We start from the raw sequence: 26,660 nt of genomic DNA, 5'->3' as shown, positions 1-26,660 counted from the left end.
TGCTGTCTTAATGGGGGAAAAGTAATTCTCCACGTGAGGCCACAAAAGAAAGACCAGAAAAAAAGGGCAGAGCAGTAATTCTCTTGTCTTTCATATGTACTTAAGTCTCACCATCAATTCTGGATGAATCTAAAAATATAATAGCTCAAGTTCAATCAGAGTGTTTATAAGACAATATTTTTTCAACCTAGCATTGTTTTCCATTATTCTATTAAATGCAAAGGTGAATATTGTTTCAGTACAAAAAAATTACAATTAATTTCTAGGACTCTTAATATTTTTTCCAGTAACAGGTTATAAATCTAGAGTTTAGACTACAAATGAAAAATTTAAAAATCACCATAGCAGAATAACCTTTGGAAATCCAGGCCACAAGGTATTTTAGCGATGCAGCAACCAAATGCCAACTTTTTAAATTAATAATACTAGTTTTAAATTATTTTCCCAGCTCTTTTCAATTTATTCATTATTTACTAGAAATGCTACACTATCCTCCCTTTCAAAGGAGAAAATACTTCTTACAAGAACTAAATTTGATGAAAAGTATCCCATAGCTAGTTATAAAGAACTTGGACATTTTTCCCCCTCAATGGACAAAAGTCAAATATATATATATATATATAATCTTCAAATTCTGAAACAGAACTGAAGAATTTTCTGCCAGTATACACTTTGACCTAGAAGTGAGCTTACATTCTCTATGGGATTCTGCAGAAAGAATAATGTTCCCCTTCATAATGTCAAATTATGTTTATTAATCGCAAAAACAAAAAACAAACCCAAAAAACTAACTTCTTCCTTTGTAAACTACCACAGAGAATCTGTATGAACTTTTATTAGCCTAGAAAAACTCAAATTGGGGGGAGAGGGAAAATATGAAAAAGAGATAAAAAGTGACTCCTCTCCTCCTATTGGGCATCCTATTTATTTTGATCCTTTGATTTTTTTTTCCCCAGTAACTGAAATAAAGCAAGCTTAACCAAATGATTTTCAAGCATGTGCTAATTCTGTGTATATTAAATCCAAATGTGATTGTAGATTTCATGTGCTACATGTAAAAAAAGCAAAAAAATACTAATTTGAAAAAGTACTTGTTTTTGTATAAAGGCAGCTATGAAATACCCCAAGAATGTTAAATAGCGGTATTGACCTATAAAAGTATTGAAATATTTTTATTCAGTGCCAAGAACATGTCACTTAACTGTAAAGAATTTTCATTGTTTAGAACTTAAGTTCAGGTACTTTGTTCAGTCTTTCACACTAATGGATTACTTTCTTGGCTGTTTTGTTTACTATAGAATGCAAATTGATTTAAAAAAAAAACAATTTGAAGTAAGTGAATTTCTTAGTTTCATTAGCTTATTTATAGAACTCAAGTGTACAGATAAATTTTTATATTAAAAAACTATATATTATATGTACATACACTTCTAGAGGTGGTTAGTATTCTGCACGGTTAAAGAGCTAGTGAGACTAAAAGGTAAAAATTCAGTTAAATCTTTTATTGCTAGAAACCATTTGTTTCTAACTGCTAACAGGGTTGGGGAGAGAATTCACTAATCCCAAAGAACCTGAAAATGAATCAAACAGAGTACATTTTTACTTGCTATTTACTGTTTATTATTCATCTAGGCAGTTTCAGTCGATATAAAACAAAAGATCTTGCAATGATAAAAACAAGCTATGTAACAACAAATAATCTTTAAACTAGCTTTCTTAAGCCACAGCAAATATTTGCATTTCCTTTAGCTAATGGTTGTAATTGTATCGTGTTACTTAGGTCCAAGTACTTTCTTCAAAGAGTCATCAGAATAACATGGATTGAAGAGATTTTCGAACACTTGCCATTTCTTGCTGCTGCTGTTACAAGAAAGGAGATATTAAAAGAAATGTTTCATACTTTATAAGTGACTTTAATATACTTTTACTTGATGAAAGAAACGTGTAATGCTTTAATCTTAATTTTTTCAGTTAAAAATATACCATATTACTTACAGTGTCCATCATAATTTTCTTTTGTAACATGGCCATCTCTTTTCGCAGTTCATTTTGTGCACCTGTAAGGAGGTTTTCATGGTTCTTTTCCAAATCTTCCATATTCTACAAAGTAAAAGGCCAATACCAGTTATTAAACATTACTTGTTTCTTCTAAATTCTAACAATTCACTTCTAAAATTAACTATCAGTGGTCAATACACAGTTTTCTCTCTGCCACATGAGTGTGTTGGCAGGAAACTCTTCTTATCTTCTTTGGTACAAGAGACAAATGCTAAATGAATTCTGTTAGAAATGCCCATCATTCCTGTATTTGGAAAGGACCGAACTCCCAAATAACACAGTAGAGAATAAACAAGCAAATAAGTTACAGAAAACTGAATTTGCCATAGCAGGAACACATTTTGACGTCCCCTAGCGACTATGTGGGTACTATGCAAGGGATACAAAGAGACATAGCAGCTGAAAGATTAGTCCCATTCTTAAACCTGTTAGTAGTATACCATGAAAGAGATATACTAAATAAAAGAGCATTTTTCAGACCTACTACTACATACATGGTATTTAAGATTCTGTGACATGCTAAGGGAGAAGAGATTAAGAAAAGGTTTCCCAAAGCACATTATCTGAAGACAACCATTCCTGACCTAATTAATTTACCTAGCAATACTTTATATCAAGAAAAATGTATTAAATAGTTAACACTTAGATAAAGCACGTACTATGTGCTTTATAATTGCTTTACAATTATTACTTCATTTGAATCTCACAATGACCCTGGGAGGAGGGAGTGTCTGTAGTCTCATTTGAACTTGGGACTTCTTGACTCCTATCTTATCTAGCCATTTTTCCTAGAAATGAATTTTGATGACTTTCCAAAATAGTTCAAATTAGAAGACATCACTTCAGAATTTAAAGGGGCCTCCCAGGCTGAATCCAGTCTGTACCTGACAGAGCATCCCCTCTATAATAATATGCTTGGTAAAGGGTCACCTGGCCTTTGCCTAAAGAACTCAACAAGGGAAGGGGAACTCCATTACCTCCTGAGGCAATTCATGTTACATACAGTGTCCCCAAAATCTTAGTGTAGGTTCTAATGTACACACATACAAATTATATACATATTAGATGTCATTAAAATAAATATATTGTAATTTAGGTACAAGAACAAGTATCCCCAGGTCTTCCAACCAAACTTCACAAAATCTTTCAGTATTCTGACTACCTTCCTTTATATTCTACATGTGGGACCACTCCAGACTACCTTGGTATCTGTTTTCTTAATATTTTGATAGTTACATTTCAATATTAGTATCCTTGGTGATTCTTTGTTTTACTTCATGCATTTAAAAACATGATTTTGAGAAACAATCCATAGACTTCCCTCGCCAGCCCAAGGGGCATTCCATGACACAGAAAGGTTTAAAAAAAATTTCCGGTCTAAGTATTTACATAATTATTGATAATAGCAAGCATTCACATAGAGCTTGTAAAATGATGTCATTTGTTTCTCACAACTACTTTGGAAGAAGTCATCATTTTCCCCCATATGACAGCTGGCTAATCTGGTTAAATTACTTGCCCCAGAGTCACCCAACTATTGTCTGAGGCTATATTTGAAGTTGGGGCTGGACAGAGATCAATAAAGACAAATACAGCCCCTTTTCTCCCTTCCTCTCAGCTCACCTAAGGGAACCAATAGCAATTATGCCACACAGGATGCAAAGCACCAATCCTGAGAACCAGGAGAGAGACCCACTGAGAGAGGGATGGAGATGGCATGTTCAAGCTGTGACCTCAGGCAGTATAGGGATCCCAGAATACAGGGAAGGGGTACATACAAAAAGACCAGAATGAGAAGGGTGGACAAGGTAATAAACAGCCCCAAAGAGAATTTCCTTTTTGATCTTGGAGATTAAAACGGAGGCAAGCAGTGAGTGGAGAGGATTGGTGAGGGCAAAGATCAGGCTGATCTAAAAGTCTGGGTTATGGGGAACCAGGGCCTGGCACAGACCCTGGGGGGCGGGCCCTGAGTGGAGAGAAGAAATGCCCACCAGAGCGCCAGATCAATCCCCTCCTGAAGCCTTGTTTTTTTTTCCCAAGTTCTAAAGGTTAGACTGGATTTTAACTCGATCTCTCAATCTACCACTCCTGCTTCCATCCCCTGGACCCAAACCAAAAAAAGCCCAATCTTCTTAACCAGGTTGATCATCTAGAAATAACACCAAAAAAAGATGACACACTTATAGGGATTGGAAGGCTAAAGCAAGAAATCAAAAGATACTTGAAATAATAGGGAAGTTTGGTCTTGGAGTACAAAATGAGGCAGGGCAAAGTTAACAGAGTTTGGTCAAGATAACTTGTGGTCACGTGTTCTTTTCAACTCAAAAGACAGACATCAGCAGATAATGTCAACATTGATCGATGGTAGGTATATTTGCAGCCAAAGGTGCAGAAGTTCTATAATCAGCTAAAACAAGACCTGGAGCTGACTGTGGCTCAAATCATAAGCCAAATTTTATGGCAAAATTCTGACTTAAACCGAAGAAGAAAGCAGGAGAAATTACCATTTAAGTGTGACCCAAATAACATCTCTTATGAACATGAAATGAAGATGATGAATAGATTTAAAGGATTAGATTTGGTACAGTGCCTAAAGAATTAAAGAGGTTCCCAATATTGGGACAGGATAACAAAAAATCCTCCCTTCCAAAAAAGCAGAGCCAACAAAGCAAAATGGCTGCCTGAGAAAGCTTCACAAACAGCTGAGGAAATCAGAAAAGAGAAAGGGAATGATATAACCAATTGAAGGCAGAATTCCAAGGCATAGCAAGGAAGGAGAAAAAATATTTTATTAAGTGAGCAATGCAAAAAAAATGGGAAAAATGAAATCTATTCAAGAAAATCAGAGCTATCTAAATGTTTGCATAAACAAAATAGAGAAAAAGGAGATCAACATATTAGTCAAGGAACTAAAAAAAGTAGAGAAAATTAAGCTAGAAATTTAAAATACCTAATTAAATACCAAATTAGGCATTCTGAAAATCAAAGGAGAAATTTATAAAACTGAAAGAAAACCATTGAAACTAAGTTGTTTTATGGGGGGGGGGGGGGGGGAAATCAACAAAATAGATAAATCTTTGGTTAATTTGATTTTAAAAAAATTACCAGTATTAAAAATGAAAAGAATGAATTTACCACCAATAAGAAATTAAAGCAATAATTATGGGCTATTTTGCCCCATTGTATGCTAACAAATCTGATAATCTAATTGAAATGGATAAATATTTGTAACAAATATAACAGATTAACAGAAGAAAAAAATATTTTTGAAAAGAAAATTGAGTAAGCCATCAATGAACTCTCTAAGAAAAATTTCTCCAGGATCAGAGAAATTTACAAGTAAATTTTACCAAACATTTAAAGGACAATTGTCATATTATATAAACTATTTGAAAAAGTGGGAGAAAGAGGGTAGGAGGATTCTGGGAAGATAGTGGAGTAGGTTGGTAAATTTTAAGCTCTTCAGATCTCTCCCAAGAACAGAACAAATTTGCACCTCAGGGTGAACACAAGGGTGAAAAATCAAGAAAACTTGAGACAGAATAGGGATCCTCCTGGCACAACTCAAGATCTGAAGAAAAGACCCCAAGGATGTCAGGGATTAAACCCGTGTAAACCATAAGACACTTCTGGGCTAGCTCCACAGAAACATCCAGTGGGGAGCCCCTCGGGTTACCTGGGTATGGGGGAGCCTCAGCAAGAACCACACAAACTTTCACCTCCCGGAATACATGGGGAGTTGGGATTTGAGTCCAGGAAGACTGAGGGAACCTTGCTGATTGAGAACAGCAGGCCCAGCTGTGAAGTAGAGCCATGGCCTCAGCCAAGAAGGAGCCAGCACTGGTGAGCTCAGAAGCAGTGAACCAGGGGGTATGGTTGGCTATGGGCACTTCCTGGAGGGGAAGCTCTTAGTCTGGGGTTCCTGCTCAGAAGGAAAACTGAAAGTGAAGCCAAAGGTACCATCCCCTCTACCACAGGATTAGAGGTGTTTATGCAACCTTTTATCCCCCCCCCCAAAAAAAAAACACCCCACCATACAAACATACTATGAGAATAGAAAAGACCAGGGTTCATCTTCAAAGAAGGACAATGAAGTAAAAAAAGCTTCTACCCCAAGAGTAATATGAAATAGCTCCCTGCCCAGAAAGAATTTATAGAACTTAAAAAGGAATTTAGAAATCAAATTAGAGACATTGAGGAAAATATAAGAATATTTGAACTGCCTGAAAGAGAAAACAAAAGAACAATTTATAAAAAGAAGTAGATGGAAATTCATGAATATAATTTCTTCTACTAATATAGATGGATTTTATATATATATATATATATACACACACACACACATACACATACACACACACATACTTTCTTAGACTAGTAATTTGTTGTTGTTATATATTTTGAATCCTCCCTAATGTTCTGCTGGGCACATGACAATATTCTTATTTGTTTTGTTTTATATTCTTTTTTTCTTATTCTATTTTTGTAAGTTAAAATATATATATTTTTTAAAAGTTAAAGTAATCAAAGGAGGAGTCCTGTCAATTCCTTTTATGACACAAATATGGTGCTGATATCTAAACCAGGAAGAGTCAAAACAGAGAAAGAAAATTATGGACCAATTTTTCCTAATGGATTTGATGCAAAAATTTTAAATAAAATATCCACCAACAGATTACAGCAATCTATTACCAGAATAATATAAGTAGGATTTATATCAGGAATGCAGGGCAGGTTCCTATCAGGAAAACTATTGGTATAACTGACCATATCAATAACAAAACTAACAGAAATCACATGATTATCTCAATAGATGCAGAAAAAGCTTTTGACAAAATATGACACCCATTCCTATTAAAAACACTAGAGAGCATGGGAATAAATGGAGTTTTCTTTCAAATGATAAGCAGTATCTATGTTATATCCAGAAAGCACTATATGTAATGGGTTTAATAAGCTGGAAGCATTCCCAGGAAGTTCAGGAGTTACACAAGGATGTCCATTATCACTACTATTATTCAATACTGTACTAGAAATGCTAGTTTAAGCAATAAAAAAGAAACTGAAGGAATGAGGAAACAAAACTAACACTCTTTACAGACAGTATGATCTTAAAGATCTAAGAGAATCAACTAAAAAACTACCTAAAACAATTAACAACTTTAGCAAAATTCCAAGACATAAAATACATAAATCATCCGTATTTCTTATATTCTATAATTAGCCTTGCCCAGAAGCAAGAGATAAAAAGAGAAATCTATTTAAAATAACTGTAGACAATATAAAACATTTGTGAATCTACCTACCAAGACAAATCCAGTTAACTATATGAACACTATTACAAAACACTTCTCTCACAACATCAGATCTAAGTGACTGGAAAAATATAAATGGCTTATGGGTAGGCCAAATTAATATAATAAAAATTACAATTCTACCTAAATTAGTCTACCTATTCAGGGCTAATAACAATAAAATTGATAAAAATTATTTCACAGAGCTAAAAAAAAAGTAATAAAATCCATCTGGAAAAAACAAAAGATCAAAAATATCAAGGAAATTAATTTTTAAAAAATGCAAAGGATGGTGGCTTTAGTAGTGCCAGACCTAAAATTGTATTATAAAGCACCAGTCATCAAAACCATTTGATACCGGATAATAAATAGTGGCATATCAGTGGAAAACATTAGTTACCCAAGATACAATAAATAAATAGTCAATGACTAGTTAAATCTGTGTGATAAACCCAAAGTCTCCAGCTTCTAGGATAAGAACTCTGTATTTGACAAAAATTGTTAGAGAAACTGGAACACAATATGGCAGAAACGAGACCTAGATCAACATCTCATACACCCTATGCCAAGATTAGATTGAAATGGACACATGATTTCACAGACATAAAGGATGTTACTATAAGCAAATCAGGAGAGCAAGGGAAAGCTTACCTGTCATATCTTTTGAAGAAAGAATTTATGACTAAATAACAAAAAGAAAATATTATAAAATAGAAAATGGATCCTGATTCTGATTACATTAAATTACAAAGTTTTTACATAAACAAAACCAATGCAGCCAAGGTTAGAAGGAAAGCAAGAGAACTGGGAAACAATTTTTACAGCCAGTATTTCTGATAAAGGCCCTATTTCTAAAACCAACAGTCAAATTTATAAGAATACAAATCATTCCCCCAATTAATAAACGGTGAAAGGATACAAACAGACAATTTTCAGATGAAAAAATTAAAACCATCTATAGTCATGTGAAAAAAAGTGCTCTAAATCACTGTAGATTAGAGAAATGCAAATTACAACAACTGAGGTACCACCTTTCAGATTGGCTAAGACAACAGGAAAAGAAAATGATAAATGTTGGAGGGAATGTGGTAAAACTGGGACACTAATACATTGTTGGTGAAGTTGTGAAACGATGCAATCCTTCTTGAGAAAAATTTGGATCTATGCCCAAAGGGCCATCAAACTGTGTATACCTTTGACCCAACAATGTCATTACTGAGTCTGTATCCCAAGGAAATTATAAAGAACGGAAAAAGAGCCCTATGTGCAAAAATGTTTGCAGCATCCCTTTTTGCAGTGGCAAAGAAATGGAAATTGAATGGATGCCCATCAGTTGGGGAATGGCTGAATCAATTATGGTATATGAATGTTATGAAATATTATTGTTCTATAAGAACTATAATAGACTTAGCTTTTCTCAGCAATTCCAACTTTGGATGGAAAACGCCATCTGCATCCAGAAAAAGAACTATAGAGACTGAAAGCAGATTAAAGCATACTAGGTTCACTTTTTTTCTTTTTTTTTTTCCTCTTGTGATTTTTCCCTTTTTTCCTTATTTTTCTTTCCCAAAATGACTCATATGGAAATGTTAAAAATGAATGTACACATACAATTTATATCAGATTGCTTGCTAGTGGGGGGAAGGGGCAAGGGACAGAGGAAAAAAAATGTGGAACTCAAAATCTTACAAAAATGAATGTTGAAAAATGCTTTTACATATAACTGGAATTTTATATATTAAAATTTTTAAAAAGAGAAAAAAAAAAGAAAATGTTACAGATATCAAAGGAATGTCTCTTGCAAAAATGGCAGGGACTTAACAGAAGTAACAAAAGAGAACATGTGGCAAGAATATTATTGTCCAGTCATTTTTCAGTCCTGTCCAATTCATCGTGACCTCTTGGGGGGTTTTCTTGGCAGAGATATTAGAGTGGTTTATCATTTTCTTCTTCTGGCTCATTTTACAGATGATGAAACTGAAGCATACAGTATTAAGTGATTTGCCCAGGATCACACAGCTAGGAACTGTCTGAAAACAGATTTGACTCTATTCACTGTACTGTCTTATCTCTCCCTGGTCAGAATATACTAAAAAAAAATTATACAATAAAAATCTCAACTACTGCTGATAACTACAATGGTTATTAACCTGAAGCCAGATTTTTCTGGAGAATGAAGTCAAATGGGCCTTAGGAAACCTTAATTAAAACTATCAGTAAGCATCATATGCAATGGGGAAAAACTGGAACCTTTCCCAGTAAGATTTGGAGTGAAGCAAGGTTGCCCACTATCACCATTACTATTCAATATTGTATTAGAAACACTAGCCTCGGCAATAAGAGTCAAGAAAGAGATTAAAGAATTAGAGTAGGCAATGAGGAAACCAAACTATCACTCTTTGCAGATGATGATGGTATACTTAGAGAACCCCAGAGATTCTACTAAAAAGCTATTAGAAATAATTCATAACTTTAGCAAAGTTGCAGGATATAAAATAAATCCCTACAAATCCTCAGCATTTTTATACATCACCAACAAAATCCACAAAGAGAAATTCCATTCAAAATAACTGTCGACAGCATAAAATATTTGGGAATCTATCCACCAAAGGAAAGTCAGGAATTATATGAGTAAAATTACAAAAAAACTTTCCACACAAATAAAGTCAGGCTTAAATAATTGGAAAAATATTAAGTGCTCTTGGATAGGCCGAGTGAATATAATAAAGATGACAATACTCCCTAAACTAATCTATTTATTTAGTGCCATACCAATCAGACTTCCAAGAAAATATTTTAATGGTCTAGAAAAAATAACATCAAAATTCATATGGAATAATAAAAGGTCGAGAATCTCAAAAGAATTAATGAAAAAAAAAATGAAATGAAGGTAGCCTAGCTGTACCTGATCTAAAACTATATTATAAAGCAGCAGTCACCAAAACCATTTGGTATTGGCTAAGAAATAGATTAGTTGATCAGTGGAACTTAAGTTCATAAGACAGAATAGTAAACTTTAGCAATCTAGTGTTTGACAAACCCAAAGATCCTAACTTTTGGGATAAGAATTCATTATTTAACAAAAACTGCTGGGATAACTGGAAATTAGTATGGCAGAAATTAGGCATGGACCCACACTTAACACCGTATACCAAGATAAGATCAAAATGGGTCCATGATTTAGGCATAAAGAACGAGATTATAAATAAATTACAGGAACATAGGATAGTTTATCTCTCAGACCTGTGGAAGAGGAAGAAATTTGTGACCAAAGATGAACTAGAGACCATTATTGATCACAAAATAGAAAATTTTGATTACATCAAATTAAAAAGCCTTTGTACAAACAAAACTAATGCAAACAAGATTAAAACGGAAGCAACAAACTGGGAAAATATTTTCACAGTTAAAAGTTCTGATAAAGGCCTCATTTCCAAAATATATAGAGAATTGACTCTAATTTATAAGAAATCAAGCCATTCTCCAATTGATAAATGGTCAAAGGATATGAACAGACAATTTTCAGATGATGAAACTGAAACTATTATCACTCATATGAAAGAGTGTTCCAAATCACTATTAATCAGAGAAATGCAAATTAAGACAACTCTGAGATACCACTATACACCTGTCAGATTGGCTAAAATGACAGGAAAAAATAACGATGAATGTTGTAGGGGATGCGGGAAAACGGGGACACTGATGCATTTTTGGTGGAGTTGTGAACGAATCCAACCATTCTGGAGAGCAATCTGGAATTATGCCCAAAAAGTTATCAAACTGTGCATACCCTTTGACCCAGCAGTGCTACTACTGGGCTTATACCCCAAAGAGATACTAAAGAAGGGAAAGGGACCTGTATGTGCCAAAATGTTTGTGGCAGCCCTGTTTGTAGTGGCTAGAAACTGGAAATGAATGGATGCCCATCAATTGGAAAATGGTTGGGAAATTGTGGCATATGAATGTTATGGAATACTATTATTCTGTAAGAAATGACCAACAGGATGAATACAGAGAGGATTGGCGAGACCCACATGAACTGATGCTGAGTGAAATGAGCAGAACCAGGAGATCATTATATACCTCAACAACAATAAGTATAAGCATGTATCCTGATGGAAGTGGATTTCTTTGACAAAGAGACCTAACTCAGTTTCAATTGATCAATGATCGACAGAAGCAGCTACACCCAAAGAAAGAACACTGGGAAATGAATATAAACTGTTTGCACTTTTGTTTATTTTTACCTTCTGAATCCAGTTCTTCCTGTGCAACAAGAGAACTGTTCGGTTCTCACACATATATTGTATCTAGGATATACTGCGACATATTTAACATATATAGGACTGAATGCCATCTAGGGGAGGGGTTGGAGGGAGAGAGGGGAAAAATCGGAACAGAAGTGAGTGCAAGGGATAATGTTGTAAAAAATTACTCTGGCATGGGTTCTGTCAATAAAAAGTTATTATAATAATAAAAAAGAAAAAAGAAAAGAAAAAAAAGAAAAGAAAAGAAAAGCCCTGGCAAATGCACACTGCAGATTAAAGAGCAGATACCACCTTGCTGTAGAGTCAAAGCGATGGTTTTTACAGCAGCAGCATATGGCAGTAAGAGCTGGATTATAAGGAAGGCTGAGTACCACAGAATCAATACTTTTGATTTGTGGTGCTGGAGAAGATGGGAGTCCCTTGGACAACAAAGAGATCAAACTGGTCAATACTTAAAAGAAATTTATTCAGACCATTCAGTGGAAAGTCATATTAAAGCTGAAACTTAACTGCTTTGTCCAAAGAGACAAATTGAAGAAAGATTGAAGACAAAAGGAAAGGGGGGTGGCAGAGGACAAGATGGATATAGAGGATTGTGGAAGCAATGTACACGGGCTTGGAAAAACTTCAGGAGAATCCAGAGATTAGAAAGAGGCCTACTGAACTATAGTCCTTAAATCCATGAAAAGTTGGTTGTAATTGAACACCACCATCGATTACCTTTTCTCCATCCTCAGATGACACACACTCAGGGCCCTTCTCATGACTCCCTTGTACCAGGGGCACCCAGAACAGATTGCAATCTTCAAGACTGAGTTCTCACATGGACAATGAACAGTGCATAACTGGAAGCTAAGTTTCTGTTTAAAACAGTTTAAGATCTCATGAGTCTTTCTTTTCTGGCTTCCAGAATACTCAGACTGAGAATGAAGTTTACTCAAACTTCCAGCATTCAGGACATTTATCAAACTATGATTCCACAAGCTCCTAACTGTGCAACTTTTTGTATCCAAGAAGTTTTCTCCTTCCCCTAGTGAATGTTATCTTTTTAATTAAAACTCAATGATCCTAGCCTCTTAAAGTCTTTTTTGGTGCTGTCTTCCATGTGCAGGCTTTTCTCAGACTGTCAACTGCAAATTTAATGAGCATGCCATCTACATCTTTATCCAACTGTGATAAAAATATTAACCAATATAAGTCCCAGTACCTGTGCATTTTATTAAGCCATACAATCTACATAAAATACATTCTAATATTTATGCTCAGAACCAATGCTGTCTCATATGCTATTTGCTATGTGTCCTATCACCACATGTGCTCATGTTTGCTGCATGTGGTCAAAGATGAAGGCCAGTTATTAGGTAGCTAGAGACTTTGTTATGCAAGTAGAAAATTTACAGATTATTTCTATGACATGACAATTTGTATTGTTTATGATGTAAATCACATATATTCCAGTATACTCCCTAAATCTTTAAAAGTCTGTAAATTTTCACTGATGAATAAGATGTATAAATGAGCACTGATACCCAGACTCAGAGAATATATTAGTGTGGGTTCTGCCTGGGGACAATTTTGAGAAAAAATGTTGAGCTTTGGGAAGAACAAATGGGAAGAGAATGGGACCTGCCTATTAATCTTCCCTGTCATTTCCCTTTGAAGGGACCCTTCTAGCAAGCAGTGCCACCTTCCCACAGATGTTCCTAGTATAGTCCAATGCACAGTCTAGAAGACAGATACCAAAGTGTGTGTGTGTGTGTGAGAATAGAAATCTGTGAGCTTTCCAAATGCCTTCTGGCTTTCACTGGAACTGATGTACTATAGCATTTGAGGCTCCCTGATTTTACTAGAACTTCTGTTCTAACAATAAGTCAGTAAATCCTTAATCTTCTGGCTTTGAAGTCTGCCTCAGGAAACTCCCACATCTAATCTGTCTGATTCTGAACAGACCACTCCTCAATCAGATAGCTTCTGGCCTCAGGACAGTCCCACAGAGCAAACTCCTGAGACAATAGTGAAGAGACTACTCTCCTCAGTTCAATGCTTACTGTCAGATAGATAATCTCCTGGGACAGTGACAATCAAATTCCCAAGACCACTCCTCTGGGCAGCCACAGAATTAGCATATCAATGACAGAAAGCTGGATAAAGGGGTCTCCTCTCTCTTAGGACCTTTTGGAACTTAGCCCGCTTGTAATGTCATTACAATTACAATAAACTTTGCCCCTTGACTAGGAAATGAGTTCAAGCCTGCACATTCTTTTGAGACACCTTGCAACACTGGTTTGTGATCTCAATCTTTTGGGGTCCCCTTTCCAACCTCAACAGAATGGGTACAGCCTCCTGGAAGCCACCACTGCTTAAGCAATATGTTGCATTTTAACAAGGACATAGGTGTATAATGGATGCTTTGATATCATTATGTTCCTTTTACCACTTTGCTTAAATTATTTTTCTAAAGTAATAATTTGTAGCAGTAACTGAAGCATACAAAAGAGAAATAAAGAAACTTAATTGGCTAAAAAGGTAAAGGCAAACAAGCCAAGAAAATACTAGTGCAACCCTAAATGCAGACAAGAATCTGGTAACAACCATGCAGGAGGAGAACTGAGGGTGACAATCAACTGTCCTGAGATGCTGCCACAAGAACAGAAGGAACTTGATGAGGATTAAGCAAAGCCCTGTAGTTTGGTTTTGTTGAACCTTCATATTTAGCTGACTTTGTTCTTGGACAGCTTCCCACCTGTTGCCAAACTCTAGCCAAACAATTCTCAAATCCACTTGTGCAGCTCTAACCTCTGCTCATTCTCATTTGTGTTTCCAACACCTTGCTGGATGTCTTAACTGTGCAAAACTGAAATCATGATTCCTACCCCTCCAAAATGACCTTTTTGTTACCACTCTTCCCCCCTAGACCTCCAAACTCACATCTTTGATATCCTTCTCCCCATTTCCAAGCTGTGACCAAACCTTGTTATGGTTACCTTCAGAGTATCTCTCACACGTGCCCCCCTCCCTTCTGACCCTACTCCCATCTTCTCACACCTGGACTGTTACAATAGCTACTGGTGGGACTGCCAGCCACAAGGCTCTCCCCACTCAAACCAATACCAGTGGCTACAAACAAAAAAAAAAACTTCTTTTTGACATTTAAAGTCTTTCATAACCTGAATCTTCCTCCCAATATTCCAAGTTTCTTATAACATTCCCTCCCCTGCCCATGATCCATTTATACCGACCTCCTTATTCTTTCTCATGCAAGACCCACCATCATCTGACTGGCCCAATTCTAAGCCTGAAATACTCTCCCACTTCATTCTCACATCTTGACTTCCTTTTAAGTCTCAGCTAAAATCCCAACTAATATAGGAAGTCTTTCCCTTAATTCTAGTACCCCTCTTTTATTGATTATTTCCAATTTATCCAGTCTATAGTTTGTTTGTTCACAGTTTTTTACATGCTGTCTCCCCCACCGAGTTCCTTCAGAACAGGGATTGTTTTTTTTTAATATGTTTCCTAGTGCTTAACATAAGAGTTTAGCATACAGTAGGCACTTAATAATTACTAATGGTTGGGTTAATAAAATGTCAAAGTTTGTACTTCAGCAACATAGAAAGACAAGGGTAAACTCTGGGACATGCTGAAATACTGAAACAGTTTTTATAAACATTTTCCATCAATTCAGAAAACTGTTAAAGCTCACATTAAGTTTTAAAAATGTATTAAAATATGCATATGTCAGACCTTTAAGAACTGTTCATATAGCTGTTTAATCGTTTTCAGTCTCTGGCTTTGAACTATTCTGGCTTGTTGAAAAACCTTTTGTTGTTGCCGAAACATGTTCTAAAAAAAAAAAAAAATAAGATAGTTATGATCTTACAAAATGAAAATTATAGCTAAAAAATTCAACCTGAAATTTATTACCAAAACCTAATAGTTCTATTTACCCATTACTATAAAAAAAAGTTCTTAAACCATATCAAAAGGAATGGAACAAATTAGCTACACTGAAAGATTAAGTACACATGTTATCTTAGTTCCTAAATAGCAAAGAAAAACAAGAATCCCCCTTCACCAGGTTCTATTCTCCTTTATTTCTATCTGAATTGAGAATGACTTAAAAGTTGCAAACCTGGGGAACTATTATAGTGGTACCCTCAACAGAAAAAGGGAAGTTGTTAAGAGAAGAAGATTTGAGAGAAACTATGAGTTCTTTATTAAGGCCTTTTTCTTAGTTTTAGTTAATAATAATAATTCCATATTCAAACTGTGTATAGTTCTTTGTTTACTCCTCTTTGTGCATTTACTTTGCATTGTTTTTTAAAATTATATTCTTTGTCATATTCCTCTACTAGACTATAAATTCCATTAATGCTGGGATCGTGTTTTGTCTAAATTTTCTATCTTTCCAACACACGAGTGATCAATAAATGTGCAATAATAATAGCTAGTATTTATAAATCACTTATGGTTTGCAAAATGCTTTGCTAGTAATATCTCATTTTATCCTTTAACTTCCCAGAAATAGAGATACTATTGTATTCTCATTTTACAAATGAGGACCTCTGTTGGACAGAATTTAATTGACTTCCCCAAGGTCACATAGTAATTAAAAACCAGAAGCCACATTTGAATTAAGGTCCTCGACTCCAGGTTCAAAACTGTATCCACAGTATCATCTCATTGCCTTTAGTATGTAGGCATACATATACGTATATTAACAAAGTGATAGACTTATTATTTATTGTTGACAGTACTAAGAAGTATGTAAATCAATGTAAATCAGCACATGCTACGTTCACTTCTTTTTTCCTTTCCTTTGTACAGAGCTTATCTTCTCATGAGATTACAAACTCCCAAGTGAAAGATTCAGCTTCTTTATAAATTTAGTGCAGAATAAAGAGCAGAGAAAATCAGGAAGATCTGGTTCTAAATCCTGCATCAAATGCTTACTAGTTATATCACCCTTATCAAGTCACACAATCTCTTCCAGACTCATTTTCTCATCTGTAAAATTGGAAGTATAATAATACCTATCTCACAAGGTTGAGAGGATCAAATGATTTATATATATATTATATACATATATGATATATATCATGTCATAACATCAAAATACAAAATGTTTGCTAAATTTAGAGTGATATATATTAACATTTGTATTGCTCCCCAACAAATGCACACTTTGTAAGTGCTAAATATTTGCTGAATTGCTGCTCTAATTATTGAAAAGCTGAATTGTTGAAATATTTAGCTATAGTATACCTAAGTTATTTAAATATAAATGAACTATATAGAAAAAACACAGTAGTTAAATGTGCCAATTTAATAAATATTTACTGTTTGTACATCTATAAAACTGTATTATGTGCTACAGGAAATACAAAATAGTATGTTATTATAAAAGAAAAATATTATCATTCTTAGCATGAAATTACAAATTATTAGAGATGAGCAATGTAAAGTAACTGTGACCTAACTGATTAATGTGTAACTTCAACTACAAGGCATAGTTAACACTTATGTGCTCTATAGCAAAACAATGTTATTAGCCTAATTAACCTAAGCACTGAGAGAAGAGAGCTGACATAATAATCATGTAGACAACAGTCCTGAAAAAAACCGATTTTTTTTTTTGATGATTAAAAATCCTACAAGGAAAACTATTCCATAGCCATCTTTATTTAGGTTATCTTACAAAAGTAATTTTTTAAATAATATGGTAGTAGAAGCACTTTGGCTATTTAAGTATCAGGAAAAAAATTTTAAATATTTCATCATCTAAGTTGGGATTTAAAGACATTACTAATCTTAGCTCTGGAGCTAGAGCACTTTTTTTTTTTTTAAGAAAACAGGGAAGGAAGACATGATACAATGGGAAAAAAAAAACATGCAAAAGAAAGAGCACTGAATTCAAATTCTGACTCTAATAATTCTTTGCTTTATGACCATAGGCAATTCATTAAAATTCACTGAACTTTAGTTCCCTTATCTGTAATATGGAGAAAATATTTGTATGAAATTGCTATTTGGAATATTTAGTATTTGAATCAATACTAAAATTATGATTAGTTAATCTGGTGTCAGACACTTAATACTTCCTAGCTGTGTGACCTTGAACAAGTCACTTAACTCTAATTGTCTCAGCTAAATAAACTAATTAATTAATTAATTAATTGAAATAAAATTAAATCATGATTCCTGATCTTTTAAAGTAGAAGAAAAGTGGCTTTAACCTGGATCTGGGAGGTGTAACACAGCTGACAAGACCACAAAACAGAGCAATCTATGAACAAGAACAGTTTATTCAATTTCAAAGAATTATTACCAGACAATTATCTGTATTTTCTATACTTAAGTTACAGCATATCAACTATAAAGTATGCCAAAAATGATACCAACAGTTAATTTTTCTTCTTGTTCCTCAGATTTCTGAATATCCATATCCCATTGCTGAAATAATGTCAGGAACTGCTGAGAATATTCATGGCTGAGTTTTTGCCTGTTAAAAGAATTTTTAACACCATCATTACCATTATTAAAATTAAATTAATCAATTTCCTCAAGTAACTGAACAATGTACATAACTAATAAAGTGTTTTATCATAAAGGGAAGGTGATCCTGAGTTGTCACCCATGGAGTGAAAATTCTAGCAAATTCAATCAAATTAAACACCCAGCCATGGACTATCTGCCATCACAGGATCAAGCTATCAGACTCAGAAGCTATTAGACTCAGAAACACTACCAAAACAGTGATCACCAGATAGTGATTATTTTTTTTTTATCATAACAACTAATTAAGACAAACTATAAGAGCATGGAGTAGTTGCAATCTGCACCAGTAGAAGAGATGCCCATACTGATAAAATCCTAGGTCCTTAAAAAGAAGTAATTAATGTAATATAAAAAGGATAAGGCATTAATACTATCATGTTTTTTTGACAGAAGTTGGTAAATACAAGTTTGGGTTTTTGAAGCCAAGTCATTGTTTTTTTTAATTACTTTGGGTTACACAGTCATAGAAAAAGGTGACCAGGATTTCACAAGATATCAAAAGAACATCATTTCCTGGAAGAAATTTCTTGGGTTACATTTCCCATATTTTTGGTTCTAGAAAGATCCTATCACCAGGCCAAGACTCTTAGTGGCAGTTTTTTCTGACAGACGAGGGTAGGGATGTAAAAAAGAAAAGCTGGCAAAGTATAGGTATATAGTGCCACAAAAGGAAAGCTACAGGCTAAAGTCACAAGATGGCAGAAGGGACAGCATGTGGAATGAGATAGCCATGACATTCCTGAACTCAGGTATATCTAAGCTTTGAAAGTTGAGCCCAAAGATTTCCTTAGTTCACACAGCAGGTAGAAGCGGACCCTAAACTTTTGCCAGTGAATTTAAAGTTCTGAAATAACTGAATTATTTTAGCTGGAATAAATTATTATCTCTCTGGAATATATAGATAGGGAACTGCTATTGCCCGATTTTCTTATACTGCTTTTGTCTTGATTAAATATTTTCCTGTGACTCTTGAAGTCTGTAAATAGAACATGTGGACTTGGAATCTGATTTGCAAAAATATGGTTAACAGTTACAGTGACAGTTTTCTGCTGGTTGAGTTTATGCAATTTTTCTCTAACATAAAATTTGATGACTTTAGCTCCTGAAAAAGATGGAATTTTATCATGATTAAAGATTTTTTTTCCAATTGGAAGCAGTGGAAGGGGGAGAAAATATTTTTATTAATTGAAAAAAAAAAAAGATATTGTTGGGGGGGAAACATATTTTTGTTGCACCAGATTAAGAGCTTCTGAAAAATCAAGGAACTAAAAAAATATAAAGGAATACTAATTTTAGTTCAAAATAAGTTTTTAAGATCTATTGTATACTTTAAAAAGGTTGATTTTAAAATATGAATATGAATCATGATATAAATAAGATATATAAGATTTCAGCATATATTTAATTTCATTTTTTTCTCCTTTAGCACTCTACACATTTCATTCAATGGCTGATCCAACAAAGTTTGTAAAATAATTTATGAATTCATAAGTACACAAAAGTAACAAATGTTTTTCTAATAAAAACAAATTTGTTTTTTAAAAATCCTTTTTTTTTTTTAAACAAATGAGATAATCTAGCTGAAAGACAATTTTTGGAAGAGGTAGAATTTAGTTGGTACTTAGAAGGTGGGAAAGAAGAGGTCAACAGGCAGAAAAATTAGGAGGAAAAGGGGGACTCCAAGTACAAAGAAGGTATAAATAAAAGATGGGAAAGATAACTTGTTTGCCTCAGTTTCCTCAACTGTAAAATGAGGATAACTCCATCTACCTTGCAGAAATATTGTAAGAACAATAGATGTAGAAACAATATATGTAAGGTACTTAAGCACATAAATTCTTATTCTTTTTTCTATTTCCTTTACCCTTTTCTATTTAGATTCCTATTTTCCCACAGGTAATTGGAAATATGAATCTATGGCCTGATAAAGAGATTAGAATTGACAGTCCTCCACATAGAAGACTTAAAACCAAAAGAATAGCTTTCTCAAAGAAAAATACAAAAAGAAGCGATCTAAAAACAAAGCCTTTAAGAACAGCCAGAAAGAAAAGGACCACTGAAGGGAATAATAAAATTTCAGATATAACTCTCTCAGAAGTCTAACAACTGAACTGAAACAGAAAGATGGGCCACCAATACATACATAAAAGTCCCTGTGAGCCACATATTGAATGAGTTTTAAAATGTAATAGGATCCATTTATTTGGTATTTTGAATTATTCTGTTCAAAACTTCTAATGACATTCTAATCCAGTTCAGAGTCTCCTCAGAACTCAGTATTTTTGGGGACCACATGTCTGAGTCTGACACCTCTGCTTTGGAGCAGCTCTGGCAAACAGTAACCCACTCAGAAAAAACTCAAGATGCTGTTAGAGGTTAAGAAAAAAACTAGAAGAATGGATGCAAAGAAAAGAGGGTCAGGAGGAAAGAGTGCATAATAAAATGAGTTGCTATGAATAAAGGACAGGGAAAAAATAAGGATCTTGGGAATGAAGTGACTTTCCTTAGGACTGAGAAGATGGACAGGGGTAATAAAAGCTATTCTCATACTAAAAGAAAAACACTCCAATAGATTTTTCAGTTAATACACCAAATGACTCAAAATAAAATTACCTTTTCAATGTACATTTTGCATTCATGTTGAAAAAAAAAGATATTAAGAAAAATAAATCCTTACCTTTGTTCTTGTTGTGTTTTCCAAACTTGCTCAATTTTCTGATTACTAGTTTTAAGAGAAGCCTTAGTATACATTTCCAATCTTTTCTTCTTTGCAAGAAGAGCCTTGTTAATATCAGCTATAATGAAATATTTATCAAAATTTCATTTTGTAAAGTTTACAAATTGACAATTTAAGCAAACTGACTTGAGAAATCAGTTCATCAGAACTAGGAAGCCGCGATATATTTAAATTTAAAATATGGATTGTACCAACTATTACAAAAAGGTGGCTCTTTCCTTAATGGAGAACTTTTTCCCTAGGAGAACTGCTTCAAGGTGGACTACAGAAATTCTTTTAATAATAACATATAAACTCCAGTGCTTCTTTATCTTTGCATTTTTTGAATAAGTTTAAATAAAAGGTAATTTATTCTTTCTTTCCCTAGATTTGATGTGTATATATAAGATTTTTAAGGATGAAATCTAATCCTTCTATGGTTTTTAAGTTATAAATTTGATGACATTTTCTAATCAAGATGTAAAATATCACTCAATAGAGGACTTCTGGAAGATTAAAGCATGCATATATACTTTAACTAAAGATAAGAGTATGTCACAATGTAAAAAGTAATGGATCTAGAATCAAAGGATTTAGGTCTAAATCCTACATCTGACATTATCTTGTGAGGGCAAGTCATAACCTAAAGGTGTCAGTTTGCTCTCTGTGAAAAATAATAGCTGACAGTAGCATGTGTGTGGCATTTTAGAGTTTGCTAAAGGCTTTACCAATATTACCTCATTTTATCATTACAAGAGTCCAGAGAGACTAGTGCTTTTATTATCTACATCATCCAGATGATTCAATGGAGGCAAACAGAAGCTACACACAAGGAAGTATTTCACAGAAGAGCCTTCTCCCTCCAAGACCCATCCCTTAATTCAGGGTGCCACCTAGTGGAGGCTGCCCTAAAATGGACTCTGAGGTCATCTCTAGCCCAAGATCAATGATTCCATGTCATTTTGGGAAACAACAAATGCACCTTGAGAACAAGAATGGCTTCATTTTTCTCTTTGCATGCCCAAGTCCTAGTATTGTGTCTGGAACATAGTAGACATTTAATTAATTTCTTCTGAGTTCAGGCTGGATCTCCCCAGTTCCTTTTCCAATGTGAATATAAAACTGTATTCCTACTAAATGCTCCCCCGAAGCACCATGATTATTTGATCTCCCCATTAAAAATGATCAAACGACAATGAGGAAACACAAGATATATACCAAACACATCTCCAAAATCAAATGCATGTAGAACAGTACATAAGGACTGTGGACCCTCTCAAAGACTAGCAATCCTGTAATTCTACTGTTTTCTCCAATTTTTTCCAAGCATAGCCTTTATACAAAAGAGTGTCTTTAAATATAATGGAATCTTCAAACATACCTCCAAATCTTTCCAACATGTTCTGTACTTCACCCCTAAAGAAGTTATATTTTAGTTACTTGTTAAAAAGAATGTTTTTCATAGCACAGTTTCTATTTGCATCAAAGTAGACATCTATGAAAATATTTAACTAAAAACCCTACCAAGTATAGGCATAGAAGGATATTTTAATATAAAAAGCATCTATCTAAAACCAAAGGCATGTACCATATGTAATGAGGATATAGTAGGTATAAAAATATAAGTATATGGGTGTGTGTGTGCATGTGTATGTGTATGTATAAAGCAAGGATGCCCCCACTCTCTCCACTATTAATTGATACAATTCTGAAAATGCTAGCAATATCAATTAAGACAAAAGAAAAAAAGTAAAGGCATAAAAATAGGTAGAGAAAAATATCTTTTGGCTGATATGATAGTGTGCTTGAGAAATGTTAGAGAATCAATAAATATACCAATTAAAATGAATGCAAAATAAACAAATAAGAAACAAAATAGATTAAACCCCCAAAACACAAAATGTAATCTAGAAAATAAACCCACAAAATTCAACTTCATTTCTCTAATAACAAATAATAACACAATAAAATAATAAAAAATTAAAAATAACAGAAAAGGAAATCTCAATCCAAATATCTACCAAAAGCATAAAATATCTGAGAACCAACCTACCAAAGGGTACAATAGACTTGCACAGATTTAATTACACATTTTTCCTTAAGGAAATAAAGGATAACTTTAAAAAATTTTAGGCTCATTCGTGCTCATGACTGGGACAAGCAAATGACAATAACACTAAAGTTAATTTATACTTAATGCTATAACAGTCAAATTATCAAGAGAATATTTCATAGATTTTGATAAAATAATAACAAAATTTATTTGGCAATAAACCCCAAAGATCTAGAATATTAACTGAAGTCATGAAAAAATGTAGAGATGAAGGGAAGATAGCATTTTCAGATTTCAAACTAGAGTATAAAACAGAAGTCATTAAAACCATCTGGTTTTCATTTAGAAAATGAAAAAAAGAGAGAGAGAGAGAGAGAGAGAGAGGGAGAAAGATGAATGTAATAAACCAGACAACAAAGAATCAAAAACAATTGAATTCAATCCAATGTACCATAAATTGAAAAACATAAAACTACTTGAGGAAAAAAAAAATTGTCCTGATATATGTTGGAAAAAGGGAAAGCAATCTGGCAGAAACTGGGCTTACATCAACACCTTATATTCTAAATGGGTACTTGAACTTAATATTGAAGCTCATATTCTTAAAAAATACTTAGAAATTAGATCATCTAGCTCTCTCAGCTTTGAGTAGGAAGAAGCATTTTTAACTAAAGAAGGGGTTAGGCATTATTAAAAGAACTCTGATTACTGAAACTGAAAAGCTTAGACATTGACAGAATTGATGTACCTATATAGGAAGGGAAGTGGGAGCATGAAGAAAAAAAATCTATCAAATTTTTCTGATAAGGCCTTGATATGTAGGATACATTAACAATTAACAAATGTGCATATTTATATGTGTATGTATATGAATGACTAATAGCCATTTCCTAACAGATCCATAGTCCAAGGATAAGAACATACAATCATCACAGGAAGAACTGCAAAGCATTCACAACTAAGTCTCTATTGATGAGACCTTCTCTGTTGCAACTAAGTCTCTATTGATGAGACCTTCTCTGTTGCAGGTTGGCAAGATGACAATAAAATGCAACAATCAATGCCAGAGCATTTAGGGGATGCTTGGTGCACCAATGCATTGTTGTGGAGCTGTGAATTGGTACAAGCATTCTGGAAAGCAATTTGGAATGATGCATATAAACTGACTAAAATGACTGTGTCCTTTGACCTGGGGTGAAATGATTCCATTACTGAGCTTATACCTAAAAGAAAATATGAATAAAAAGAAAATATCCATATTCACCAAATATTTATAAAACACTACTTGTGATGATCCAAAATTGGAAATAAAAATATATGCCCATTTGATTGGGGAATGAAGAAATAATGAATTAACAAATACGGACTTAAGTAAGGAAAGATCTACATAAACTGAAGCAAAGTAAAATAAAAAGAGCCAAGAAAACAAAATACAAGACTGTAGAAATATAAATTAACACCCCCCCACACACACACACACACACAAATCAAAAGTGAATGTAGCAAATTTCAAGCATAACCTGAAAGGCATATGGGTAAAGAAATCCACAAGTGTGGCACATTACACACGTTTTCAGACATTAGTTGTACTAATTTTTCCTCTTCCTTTTTATTTTATTATTTCTGTGGAGATTAGGGAGATCTTTAAGAAAAAAAAAAAGACTATTATATGAATGGCTTTCTAGCAGGGGAAAAGCGAAGAAGAATGTCAAGGAAATTAGGATATAAAAATATATCACTAAAAACTAATTTTTAAAAATTAATTGAAAGAAGTAAAATACTTTAATCACATTACCCCATATCTTCTTCAAGTATTCCATGAGTAATGACAGTAGAAGATCTTTTTTTCCCATGCTTTTCAATGGCTGTAGTCTCTCCTAGAATTACAATAAGTAGTGTCTGAAACTAAGTTTGCTATTATGGAAGATTCATATGAAGTAGTTATTTTTTATCTTTTGATCTTTTACGCTATTGACAGCAAAGCCTTTTAAAACCATGTTTTGTTTTCACAACTATGTGCTTAGAGTTGTGACATGGTGGTAACTCAAGGTGCTCAAAGACTGTGCCACTGACACACCAGTTCCGAAAGGGCCTACCAAAATGGAAAGGCTTTAATGTGTAGACCTACTAACTGTATGTCATTGGAGAAGCACTCTACCTAATCTAGAGAGGCTTGTTGCTAGATGACTAAAGGATGATGAAATTTCAATCATGGTAACTCAAAAAGGCCACCTACTAAGGCAGAGAGGGGATGTTACTTGTATCAGTTGGAGGAGAGCAAGGAAACCAAAAACTCTTAAAGCACAGTAGTTCCACCCATCTATAAAATCAAGTCATCATAGGCATCAGCAGCTCTTATAGGCCACAACAACAGATCACAAACATACATATGTAATGGGCATGAAATAAGTACAAATTTGGGGGGAGAAAATTGGGGGATAAACTATCCATTTACATTTTATGCCTTATAAGATATGCAATGCATTTCACACAACTATGAGTAAATAGTATATGTTACTGTTATCAAGATGTAAATTTCTTATACCATACCTTCCCTAGCATCTTCCTCAGAACCACTCAAATCTTTTTTGTCTTCCTTGTCAAAGTCATAAGCTCGGCTCACTTGGCCTTCCAGTGCTGGTTTCCCAGATTTCCCTGTATGTTTTCTTCCAGCAGGTGCCATAATTAGGCAATTTCTTACTGTAATAAATCCAAAGATTAAATCTGACAAAGACATTTTATATATATATATATATATATATATATATATATATATATATATATATGTATATGTGTATATATATAAAACATACAAGAAGGAGGTGGGCACAAGTAAAGAATAAATAGATCATCAACAAACATTAAGTTCTAACTATAGGCAAGGAAGGTATTAGGTGCCAAGTATAAACTCAAATCATAAAACAATTCCTGCTTTTAAGGAACTTGCATTCTGCTAGAAAGACGTGCACATAAAGAACATATGCAGGGCAGCTAGGTGGTGCAGTGGATAGAGCACCAGGCCTGAAGTCAGGAAGACCTGAGTTCAAATGTGACCTTATACGCTTAACACTTCCTAGCAGTGTGACCCTGGGCAAGTCACTTAACCCCAATTGCCTCAGGGGGAAAATATATGTAGATAGACATCAAAATAATTATATAGTAATAACACTAGCAGTTAGTATCATTTTATGTGAACGATGGTCTTTTGCTATGTCTTCAACGAAGTTAAGGATTTGACAAGGCACAAAGGAAAAGGCAGTAGGTACAATCTAACATCAAGAGATGACCAGTAAAGGCATAAAGATGAGAAGTAAACCATACGAAGACATCCAGAAATATAGTTTGGTTGGAAATGAAAATGAGAGGGAGACTCATCTGTGATGAAGTTGGAATCTGGCTATGAAGAGCTGGAAAGCCAAACAGCATCATTTATATATCATCCTGGTACACAGAAGCCACTGAAATTTACTTAAGAGTGACATGGTCTCATCTGCTCCTAAGAAAAACCACTCTAGCAGTTACATAACATATAGACTAGACTGGGGAGAGAAAGCTTAGGTAGGCAGACCAATTAAGAGGCCACTGCAATAGTCCAGGTGAAGGATATATTCTCTGGACTACTCTACCTCCCCATGGGTTGTAAGGACCCCCAATTGGAGATGACGCTGCCCTAAGATTTTCTCTCCTGATTTTTGAATCTCAGGTTGGCATCA

General features: G+C 34.1%; 2 protein-coding genes across 3 annotated transcripts in view; one reads left to right on the top strand and one right to left on the bottom strand.

Moving 5' to 3' along the window:
* CHPT1 (choline phosphotransferase 1) overlaps nucleotides 1-2,001 on the top strand; it is a 31,396-nt gene extending 29,395 nt beyond the window's left edge. Inside the window, exon 9 of the mRNA XM_031940805.1 lies at nucleotides 1,781-2,001. Coding sequence (XP_031796665.1) covers nucleotides 1,781-1,825 — 45 coding nt within the window. The 3' untranslated portion in view covers nucleotides 1,826-2,001. The remainder of the gene's footprint in view (nucleotides 1-1,780) is intronic.
* SYCP3 (synaptonemal complex protein 3) lies at nucleotides 1,597-25,652 on the bottom strand. Of its 2 annotated transcripts, none has more exons than XM_031940806.1 (8): nucleotides 25,498-25,652; nucleotides 24,743-24,824; nucleotides 22,276-22,310; nucleotides 20,856-20,973; nucleotides 18,023-18,122; nucleotides 15,365-15,463; nucleotides 1,996-2,100; nucleotides 1,597-1,860 (listed from the first exon to the last, which is right to left on the bottom strand). In XM_031940806.1, exons 1-8 carry the CDS (start codon nucleotides 25,628-25,630, stop codon nucleotides 1,807-1,809), a joined length of 726 nt encoding a protein of 241 aa, XP_031796666.1. In that variant the 5' UTR covers nucleotides 25,631-25,652; the 3' UTR covers nucleotides 1,597-1,806. The 2 variants fall into 2 exon arrangements, with proteins under 2 accessions (XP_031796666.1, XP_031796667.1); XM_031940807.1 differs by having other exon boundaries at nucleotides 1,597-1,857.
* Nucleotides 25,653-26,660: the final 1,008 nt, after the last annotated feature.

This window comes from Sarcophilus harrisii, chromosome 5 (assembly GCF_902635505.1).
Source record: "Sarcophilus harrisii chromosome 5, mSarHar1.11, whole genome shotgun sequence".
Taxonomy (NCBI): Eukaryota; Metazoa; Chordata; class Mammalia; order Dasyuromorphia; family Dasyuridae; genus Sarcophilus; species Sarcophilus harrisii.
The sequence above is the reverse complement of the archived record's forward strand: the minus strand, read 5'-3'. Positions and strand labels throughout refer to the sequence as shown.

Bases quoted from the DNA above. Each gene is read 5' to 3' on its own strand.
- SYCP3 (XM_031940806.1), bottom strand. From the start codon at position 25,630: ATGGCACCTGCTGGAAGAAAACATACAGGGAAATCTGGGAAACCAGCA. The intron at 20,974-22,275 runs GTATGTTTGAAG...ATTTCATTATAG, and splicing joins CATGTTGGAAAGATTTGGAG to CTGATATTAACAAGGCTCTT. The intron at 15,464-18,022 runs GTTGGTATCATT...TTTTTTTTTTAG, and splicing joins AACAAGAAGAAAAATTAACT to AACATGTTTCGGCAACAACA.